At 41.3% G+C, this 10,883-nt stretch overlaps 1 protein-coding gene across 1 annotated transcript; it reads right to left on the minus strand.

Annotated features, from left to right (window-relative positions):
• Nucleotides 1-4,371: 4,371 nt before the first annotated feature.
• On the minus strand, nucleotides 4,372-6,681 carry LOC306918866 (uncharacterized protein). The gene is made up of 4 exons (XM_079531719.1): nucleotides 6,574-6,681; nucleotides 5,837-5,941; nucleotides 4,804-4,989; nucleotides 4,372-4,428 (listed from the first exon to the last, which is right to left on the minus strand). Exons 1-4 carry the CDS (start codon nucleotides 6,614-6,616, stop codon nucleotides 4,397-4,399), a joined length of 366 nt encoding a protein of 121 aa, XP_079387845.1. The 5' UTR covers nucleotides 6,617-6,681; the 3' UTR covers nucleotides 4,372-4,396.
• Nucleotides 6,682-10,883: the final 4,202 nt, after the last annotated feature.

Here is a 10,883-nt window from a genome sequence, read left to right on the forward strand (position 1 = left end):
AGTCCCAGGCATTTTAAACATGCCTTCGCTGTCTTTACATGGGCCCTCCTGTCAGACGCACTGGCCTTTTTGAACATCTTACAGCGGAAGAACTGTCCTGTGTGTCCGTCCTCTCCGCACACTTCACAGGGACCTTGCAATGAGCCACTCTTCCCCATGCTCACCGTTGCCATGGTAGAAGCACGCTTATCTTGTGCTCCACCCCCCGGCCTGTCATTCGGTTTGTTGTGCACTTGTGAACCCGGCCGCCTGGTCTGCAGTTGCACCATCTCCAGTTTGTCAAACCGATCCTGTACGGTCACTCCATTTTGCGGGTCCTGTAGCTCCATGATAATGTCATTCACGATCTGCCCAACGTTTCCATAACGACTCTCCAAAACGTGGAAAAACGTCTGCTGAATCACGACAATTATCCAAACGAAGTTCGTTCCTCACCGCTCCAGTGATACTGTCCAGCAGATGGAAAAAACGCAACTCCTCAGTACCAGACGGCTCCGCCAAGTACTCTATTCTCCTCCAATAGTCTTTCCAGTGGTAATAATTCCTCCTATCCCCACTGAATTTTGGCAGAGTCATAGGTGCTAGTGTAAGTCTCGGCGCCACCGCCCCCCCCTGTTGGGGCGGATGTGCCAGGCACGTGTCTCCCGCCACCACTACTAGACATACCTTGAAACCTGGAATCCTGCTCCTTCTTCACGCCCTGCAGCGATGGCATAGGTGAAAGGTCTGGGGGCCCACCCAGCAAGGGACCTTGGCTGGTGGTAAAAGTGAAATCCTGCTTGTTGTCAACAAGCACAGGCTTGAGATATACAACTTTTTCTGAAGTGTCCCCATATTCACTTCCTGCCCGACTCCCCCGCATTTGGCATTTCAATGCCCTCACAGTGTCCTTCATCTCACGGGTATTGTCTTTGGCGCTCTCTCGCAACACAGCGCCATCTGCTTTGGGGACAAAAGGGGCCCACTTGTCTACTATCCCATCAAGTTCTGTGACAGCAGCATCCAAAATCTCATACATGTCCCCACACTGAGATGCGGTTATTTCAGCCCTTTGGCCTTTTCAAATTCGGCTCCCAGGCTAATTTTCACTTTATTAAACTGGCCTGACACAGTGTCTTTCCATAATGTCTCTTGGAGCTGCTGCATTGTCTCACGATACCTTTTACGACAGCTCTCCCCTTTCTCCTTTACTTCTGCCACCTCCTTTGCGTGGCCATCTCCATCCTCTTCTAGAGCACCTAGGCAATCATCCTGGATGTCCCAGAATTCATCATAACAAGCAATTAGAGCTCTTTGTTCCTCTCTCAGGACATCGCCACTAAAAAGGTCCAAAGAGTCTGCTATCTCGTTAACTTTCCTTGTGAGGTCTCTCTGTGCATTTGAACGTTTCTTTCTTGTGGCATCTATAGGTGATGCCATAGCGACGCCAAGTGGCCAAAAGTATTCAGTACACTTGCAAATGTCCGTTCCAATGTTCGCCTCACTCAAAATTTTAAGACCTACCACTCTGCCTGGATGCAGATCACTTCCGGTTGAAAGTTCACCTCCAGGTGACGTCGCAGGATTGACGTGGTCACGTTAGCTATGTTATTAGCAAGTTAGCATAATACTTTGCAATAGAATGTAGTAACTAACTTAAGTAACAATGTCAATGTCTGTAAGCATTTGCAGGTTAGCTTTTTGGGCATTTAAACTCTGTACTCACACACTGGACCGTCCACTCTGTAAACTTTCACCGACTGACCACAGCCAGATTGCGCATGCGCCTTGATGCCACACAACTATTCCCCTTCGAATATTAACTCAAATAAACACAGGTCAAATAAGAACCACAGCCGACACACGCTTGCGTTCCTAGTGAAAACAAATCCTACTAATCATAAAGATATGTACACATAGGTCCTCGTCCACCCATAATTAACCAAACAAATACTATCATAATTCATTAATGATTCTATCTTGCTACATGAATGCAACTTTCATATTATATTATTGTGTCATTGTTCATTGTAAGTGAGGGGGAAAAAACAATGGCAAGCAGACGTTTAGTTGTTCTACTCTTGATTGTGCATTTCTCAAATGGAATGATATAAACCAATGGTTCCCAAAGTGGGGTCCGGGGAACCCCAGGGGTCCTTGAGGGAGTTCCAGGGGGTCCCCAACTAAATGATAATTTGGAACCAAATGGACGTTCCATTTGCACACTGAGTTAAATTAACATCGATTTTACAATATAAATTGGGGGTCCCAGAGATAGAAATGTCATTAAATTGGGGTCCGTGTCAAACTGGGGGTCTTTGAAATTAAACAGGTTTTGCTAGAGCTGTAAAAAGCTTCTCTTATGGTGGTCCCTGGCATATCTTTTCAAATGGGGGTCCGCGGTCTAATTCGTGTCAATTTGGGGGTCCTTGACATGAAAAGGTTTGGGAACAAAATGATAGTTATCAATTATTACTCCAACGAAAGCTTAACACGTTTCAACTCATTAAATATAATGTGGTCCTTGTAACTGACAAGTGACAATGTAATGATACTGATCTGCTAAAGTTGGAAGAAAAATAAAAACTCAATGTGCAGGCTATTGCAATCAATTCATAAACAGACAAAATAATACAACAATGCTGATTTAGTATGCCTAGTTCATATACAATTATAGACATCTTATAATAATGTAATGTCTGGCATTTTCAAAGGAATGGTCTATATTTTCTTCTGAGCCCTTTCAGCATCCACCGAAAACCACCTAAGTGTGTCATAATGTTGACACAGGGGGGTGACTAGCCAATAAGCCTGGCAGATGTGTCACAGGAAAAACCCTTGGAAGGAATTTTAATAAGACAACCATGGTATGAGAATCATTATTTTACACAATAGGATAGCAGGAACAAAAGACATGGCAATACAAAAAAAATAGTCATCATGAATAAGAACCTAACAGTGGATATCCACATAATGGAATGAAAGCAAGCTGCGGCATTTTCGATCAATTGGAGTGCTGGTAGACCAGTAAGCAGGGAGTTGATTTACAATAGTCAAGTTTTGACATACACTTATACAGTACTTTGGTTTGTAGGCCTACTATCTAGAGTATATATATATATATGAATGATAGCCAAAGCCATGCAAATGGTGTTTTCCCTACAATAGTTTTAACTTCAGTTCCATAAGCTGTAGTTCACTCAATCTAATTAACCAATACATCATTATTTTTGCTGATTCCCTGCTTTCATATGAAGAAAAAGAAATACACAATGACAGTCCTTCTACAGTTCTAATAAAGTAGTCACATATTTTTGCCTTTGAATAATTGAAAGGAAACCGACTAGAGTGACATACATTTCTCACATGGCACAAGTATTGTATAAAATATAAAGATCTGATAGGGAAAAATCGGTATCGGCATGTCTCAAAATCAAATGATCGGAATAGGACATCCCTAACTGCAATAGAGAGAGTGATGACCACAGGCATGAGGGAACAAATTCACAGGGAACCTTGAGACTATACAACAGGGGTGCCCACACTTTTGTGACTTGAGAGCGTTCAGTCTTTTGTCGTCCTGGTTAACGTGGGTAGAGATTATCCATCGCCACCTCCTGTTCCAACAACCTTGGACTTGGCCCAAGAATGGCCTTGTATGCTCTCGCTGCAGTCTGCTGTTGTCGTTTATGGTCCTCAAACCTTCGCTTCAGCAGACAGATGAGGCCCTGGCTCCTCTGTCAATCCATTTGGAAAATCTAGAATGTATGAAGAGTGGAAAATAAAGTTCACACTAAACCTTTTCGGTAACACTATATTAAGGTCGCCTTTATAATGCATTATAAGCTCATTTATAATGCATATTATTGATGCTTATAAGACATTATTCCATTTAATACACATTGGTTGTTATGCATTACGACAGACATTACAGCACTTCTGTATGTGTCTTTATAATCACCTAAGTTATAATAGTTATAATGTGGTTTCCACTGAGCATAATAATGCATTATGACCAGCACTTATGTTATAAACGTGGTTATATGTTGTTATACATGATTACAAAAATGTATAACGAGTGTTATAATGCGCATTATAAATGCGCTATAATGCATTATAAAGACAACGTTAATATAAAGTGTTACCGAAAAAGTTATCTTTTCTGACAGTACAGATCTCAAATACATGGCAACAAATAAAACATAGATAGATTAGTTACAAAATACTAACATGATAGCAGTCACCTGCAAATTGCCAGATTGAGATTCACTTACCTCTTGTCTGTGTGCTCATTGAAATGGTGTCCATCTGTGTCTGGACCTTTGACTGAGAGTCCTTGAGGAAAGCAAGGTGCTGCATCATCTCCTTTGTAAGAATGTGCTTTTCCTCTGCCAGCCGCGAAAGAAGCATACATTGGTCAAAGAGGTTTGGTCAGGATATCAACACCATCTGTGAAGGAATGACAACATGATTAATGAAAACATTTCATGATTAATTGTAAATGCAAAAAGTTACATCTCAAACAAGGTAAATGTCTAAACAGAGTTATTATATTCAACTAGTCCTTATACCCTTTGAATATATATAAAAAAAAACACACAGTCGTTGCAAGACACAGAAGCAATGTGTGTGACGTTCGCATCATCGCGATCAGTACAGGAAAGTCGTGGTTTTTTTTTTAGAGGTGAATGGAGAAAGAGACGTTGGCATCCAAAAACATACAGCTGTGAGTGCATGTGAGTCAGTGTTGTTTTGAGGCTTGGAGTGTCGACCGACCCAGACACACAGACACAGACACACACATTAATGTATTAGTTTAGATACCTGCGTTCTGTTCCTGCCAAGGCCATATCATGCTCTGGGAAGCTTTGTTGGACAGCTTCTGCACAACAGAGCTTATGTCCACAGGGCTTGCGTCAGCGTGTTGGTTGTATCTCTCGAGCTCTTCCAACAACCTTTTTTTCTCCTGGCCAATTTTCTGGCTGATCTTCTGGCGCCTTTTATTGCGATCTATAAAAGAGTAGTATTACAAAAAAAAAGCTGTGATGGGGCTCTGTCAAAGGAATTAATGAATTTAATGTAATTATTTATTATTTAAATTTGACGGGGCAATGTAGGTTCTGAATCGTTTTAAATTATCAATGTTTAATATTCTTTGAGGACACCTCACCTACAAAACAAGATTAGGTGCTCCCAACTGAGTGTTGCCAACCAAGAATAAAAAAAAAAAAAAAAACACCAAACTGAGACTCTACACGCAAATGTGTTGGAAACAGCTACACATTTGATTCTAATCACCTACCAAGACATCAGAGCACATACACTCACCCAACATGAGTTTGAAAAAATTACCAATGACAAAAAAAAACTCCCAAACCTACTAGGAGACATACACCATCCGAACAAAGCAAGATTTGTGAACTGTTGTGATACAAGGCAGCTTGCGAATGGAATACAACCACCCCAAGGACCACAAACCATTGATTGACCTACTGCAATTATAAACAGAGCTGCTACCTTAAAACCAATATTAAATATTTGTTTTGTATACTATTGAAATCATATCCTTCCATTTCTTCCAAAGCAACTGCAAAGGACTGATGCTATTTATTTCAAAAAGCTTTATATACCCTGTATATATTATGTATATAACGACACAATGTGACATAGCTCTGTTTACACAATCCTGTACCCCCTCAAACTGTATATATTTTGACAACACGTGTCATTTTCATCTGGCAAAGAAATTATTCAGTATACACAGTCAGTTACGAGCCACTGTCTTAACAAACACAATCAACATACTGCAAGTATGCAGCTGAATCATTTAAGCTTAAACTATAGATACTATACATACCATTCTCTCTGTAAATGTAGTGCTTCTTTTGGCAGATGCTCACAAAAAGTGCTTCAATGGAGAGCTGCAAAGCATGGACATTCACAGCACTGGCCGCTGCACTTCCTAAGAAAGAATAAATAATCACACATATTGTTTCTTAGTTTTTTCCTGTTTACCTACAGAGACTTATTACTTTGTTTTCTTTGTCTGTCATCTATATTATTTGTAGTTGGTAAGGGTAGGCAAATTAAGCTAATTAGCTTCAGCCTACACCTTTTTATACCAGCTCAGTGGCCTTGTGGTTAGAGTGTCCGCCCTGAGACTGGGAGGTTGTGGTTCAATCCCCAGCCGGGTCATACCAAAGACTCTAAAAATGGGACCCAATGCCTCCCTGCTTGACACCCAGCAAGGGTTGGATTGGGGGTAAGTCCCTGCGACATACTAGCGTCATGTCCAGGGGGTGTACTTGTACATCAAGCTGCCTCACGCTACAGGAGATAGGCTCCTGCCCTATGGGCCTCATGGCTCGGCAAGACTACTTACTTACTTACTACTACACCTTTTTTGGTCATAGCAATGTATCTTTATATTTATTTTCTGCACATGAACTACAGACCAAAATAAAACATTGAAAGTGAAGTGAAAAAGTGATTTACTTACAGTACCCATCCCTGCACCATAACATGGCTACAGCTACAGTATATGCATTACAGCCAAAGAGTCTGACAGTGTTTGTGTAAAACATTCTTCCTTACCGGTCTTGGCCCACTGCTTGACATCAACCCACTGTTGTAGCATGTCATCGCTACAATTTGGAACTGCTCCTGCAACTTTGTCAGGTTCTTTTCTACCTCCAAAGTCTTCTCTAGTGTCTGCAAAATTGCAATACAGAACCATGTCATAGTATTTGAAGTTTCACATGTAGCTGCTTGAAATAGTTAACCCTTTTTCATCAACATACCTTTTTGTATCTGTCAGACAAAGCAATGTGTAGGCCATTCTCTTTGCGGAGATTCCAACCAATTGCATGCACAGTAAGCATGTCAGTTCTTACTGTAAAGAACACAAATAAGAATGTGTTGAAAATGTGTAACTTTGCAGGGTAGCATGGGGTTAAATAAGCTTACAGACCTGACTTTGTCATATATTTAGTGGTCAGAGCACATCGGGACAGAAAACTGTTGACCTGCTCTACTTCTTCGCCCAACGTTGTTCCGATACCTTCCTGGTTCCTTGCATTCCACTGGATCTACAGGAAGTATGGAATTCTTTAACAGTGTGGAAGCTAGCATGATCAAAATTGATGCATATCCTGAGGTCACTTTGGTTTGTGTGGCTAATCGTCATTTATTTTGAGAATTTAAATGAGTAATTTAACTTAAGTCATAAACAAAAATGTAAGAAGCATCACCTCGCACTTGTGTGCATTCGATGGGTGGATTCATACTACATCGGGTGGCATGCATCACTGACAAGCAATGTTTCTGTTGCTGAAGGGGTTGAAGATGACTCTCTCAGACACCTTCTCCAGGTATGGCACATATTGGCAGGTCACATCCATGGCCAAATATGTAGCACTCTGGAACTCTTTTTGGAGAAACATTGGTTACGCAAAGATTTCCCCTCTATACATATTGAGAGCTTTTTTGGGGGGGGAAATGAATATTAGAGAGCATATTACAATGAAGGGCCATCTACATTTTTTTAATTTGAACTCATCAGGATTATATAAATACTAATACCAACCTTTGAGAAGGAAGCCATGCCTACAAACAGCAATTTCAACACCTTCTTCATCCAACTTTTTGTTTGGATGACTCTCGAGCAGCTCTCCAATGTGAATCTCCACACATGGCTTTCCCTGCAGTCTACCAAAGTACATATTTGGAAAATATTAGGAGTTGATTAAAGACAATAGATAGCAGGGCTATCTACAAAACTATTACAGTCATTACTCTTTATTGGCTGTTAAAAACGTACACTTTTTACAACTCCTCTGACCTCCTCAACAAAAGTGGACACGTTGGAGTCTTTGAAGAAAAGTCCATCAAAGAACCCTGGATCTTCACTACAACAATAGAGTGAGTGAGTGAGTGAGTGAGTGAGTGGCCACATGCAGGCTGATCATTCCGAATAAATACTTCCGAATAAAATACATCCAAAGTAATGTTTTTTGCTGTGTGTTTACATGGGAAATGGTCATTCCGAATGATTGTTTACATGGACGAAACTTTTAGATCCCATCATTTCATTCCGCATTAGCTTCGGGGAAGGGAAGGCTTCTGATTGGATAGGGGACGTAACCCTAACCCATATATGTTTACGTCTTCACGTTACCCTCCTCGCGCACTGGTGTTGTTGTTGGGTGAATGTTGTTGTAGTAACAGGGTTGCCAATTCCACTTGTTTTCCGCCAAAGTTGGCAGAATCGGTCTGGTGTCTCAACTGTATTATTTATAGACAAGCAATACCGTCTAAGAGCCCGAAGAAAATCCTAACATGGAAGAAGGAGTTATCAGTGCGTTATTTGCTTTGATTTGGCTGGTATTTGAGAAGCAGCAGTATGACAACAATCTGCTACTTCGTCTGTTGTGGAGGAGAAGGGTGGTTGAGCAGGTCGACTACAGAAATGGCAACCGGTTAGTGCTGCAACAGCTGTACCTCAGCCCGTTACCCTATCCCAAACGTAAGGCAAGACAACAATGGATGAAAGTGCGGAGCAAAGACTGGTGGGACAGGATCGTGTTGTCTGAATTCACAGATGTCGAGTGGAAGGAGAACTTTCGCATGTCCCACATGTCGTTCATGAAGTTGTGTGGACTGGTGCAGGGCTTCATGTCTCCCGAGGAGGTTACAGTTCGTGCACCCATTCCTCTCAACATGCGCGTGGCCATCGTTCTCTACAGACTGGGTAGTTGTTGTGAATATCGCCTGGTAGCAAATCAGTTCGGGTCCACAAGGCAACGGTGAAGAAATGTGTGTACCTTTTCTGTAAGGGAATCGTACAGGAACTCCTCAACCGTATGATCCAGATGCCAACTGAAGAAGAGGCACTTGAGATTACCAGACGATTCGAGGCATCGCATCACATTCCTCAGATTGTTGGCCTGATAGATGGTAGGCACCCCCCGACTATCCATTTCATATTACTGCCAAATAGCCAAAGTCTACATGTGTAGGTGTCCTGAGTTTGCAATACAATTATTGTTGCTTTCTTAGGTACTCACATACCGATCCTCCCCCTGTCTGATGGCTACAGAGATTCTTCCAATCATAAAGGCTGGCCTTCCTTCATCCTCCAGGCAGTGGATGACAGATTCATGCAAGTATTTTTTTCATGGTTGGTCATATTCAAACTGTATGCTGGAGTAGTTACACCATTTACTGAGAATTCTATTGTGAATATGCACATCCCTCGAAGAACAGTTCATACATACAAACAGATGCATACAGTGGTTTTCAACCCTTTCCATATCAAGACCCATTATTTATCCATCATTTGAGCCACGGACCGCCATTTTATGAGATTTAGCCTGTCAGACCCCAAACTAGAGAATATTTTGTTATCGTTCGGTAAGATTTTGATGTGGTACATACCATAGGAGAGATAACGGGCAAACTATTAATGACAGATGTTTAACAATAATTTAACTCTTGAGAGCGTAACATGAAACCAAATGGACCCATCCATTTGGTTTAATTTCATGCTCTCAAGAGTTAAAGATCTATAAGGGTCCATTTGGTTACCAACTCTCCATCATTCAGCTGGGGACCACCTGGAAACCCCTCAAGGACCACTGGATTGAAAACCATTGGCATTCATCTACCATACACAGTAGTGGTAGGTACGGGCTGCAACCTCACGATAGATCATCTCACGATACAGAGGCCACGATATATACATTGATATACGATATTGAACGTTGATACCAAATAATGAACATATATTTATTTACTACAAGGGCTCTTCTTTATTATTATTTAGCCTTTAAGTAGTGCACAAAAACATATTTTCAGGCCCACAGAGCCACCTTGTGGCTTATTGTGCATTGCACCTACACCATGAGACTAATACACAGACAAATAATGGATAGCACTGTTATAAGCCCAGAATTAAAATTGTATGCTACAAGCATGATGTTGTCACTGGAGTCTGGACTCAAAGTTAACTTTTTTTTGAATGCATATAATCATTTTTGTGTGGTATTACTGAAATTATGTCTCCTGTATAGTTTCAGGAGCATCAGCTGCAAGATGCCTGGCGGTGCACATGATGCATTGGTCTTCCATAACGCCGACCTCTTTCGAAGAGCTCACCTGCTGCCACAGGTAGGCAGTCAGACACTAGATAGAGCCTACATGCATACTATTATCACATTTTCAGGCCATGTTCAAAATATATAACTCATTCCTATTTCCCCTCCAAACTATTTTTGTGGGATGACCAAAAATGATTTAAAATGTTTCATATTTCTCCCTTCACAGAGTGTCAGGAATATTGAGGGGGAAGACATCCAGCTCCAAATAGTGGGGGACCCTGCCTACCCACTCCTCGATTGGCTGCTCAAGGGATGGTCATCTCCTAACCTGACTCCAGAACAAGAGTCATTTAACGTGTATCTTAGCTCTGTTCGTGTTGGGATTGAGCAGACTTTTGGTCTTCTCAAGTCACGATTCCGGGTTCTACAAAAGAGAAGCGACTTTCATTTCACCTTCGCCCCAAAGATGATCGCGACCTGCTGTGTCCTGCACAATTTCAGCCAACAGGAGAGAGACCACGGGGAACCACAGGCCAAGCATACACAGCCACAAAACAACACATATATACACACTAACTTTGAGATGAGTGGCAGAGCCTTAGAGGTTTATTTATGGACCTTGTTCCTCAGTTTTATATATTTTTGTACTTTCTTTTTATTCAATTAATTGTACATTTGGTTTTAGTAGTACTTATGAATTTACTACTGTATTTGTGGCTGTCGGGAAGAAATCACTTTTTTTTGGAAATTAAGAAAACCTTATTTCTTAAAACGATGCAATACTGCATTTTTTTTGCTTTAAAGGTG

This window comes from Electrona antarctica (genome assembly GCF_951216825.1).
Source record: "Electrona antarctica genome assembly, contig: scaffold_134, whole genome shotgun sequence".
In the NCBI taxonomy this organism is placed as follows: domain Eukaryota; kingdom Metazoa; phylum Chordata; class Actinopteri; order Myctophiformes; family Myctophidae; genus Electrona; species Electrona antarctica.

Bases quoted from the DNA above. Each gene is read 5' to 3' on its own strand.
- LOC306918866 (XM_079531719.1), bottom strand. From the start codon at position 6,616: ATGCTACAACAGTGGGTTGATGTCAAGCAGTGGGCCAAGACCG. The intron at 4,990-5,836 runs GTATGTATAGTA...ACTCTTTTATAG, and splicing joins CTACATTTACAGAGAGAATG to ATCGCAATAAAAGGCGCCAG. The intron at 4,429-4,803 runs GTATCTAAACTA...ATTCCTTCACAG, and splicing joins TTGGCAGGAACAGAACGCAG to ATGGTGTTGATATCCTGACC.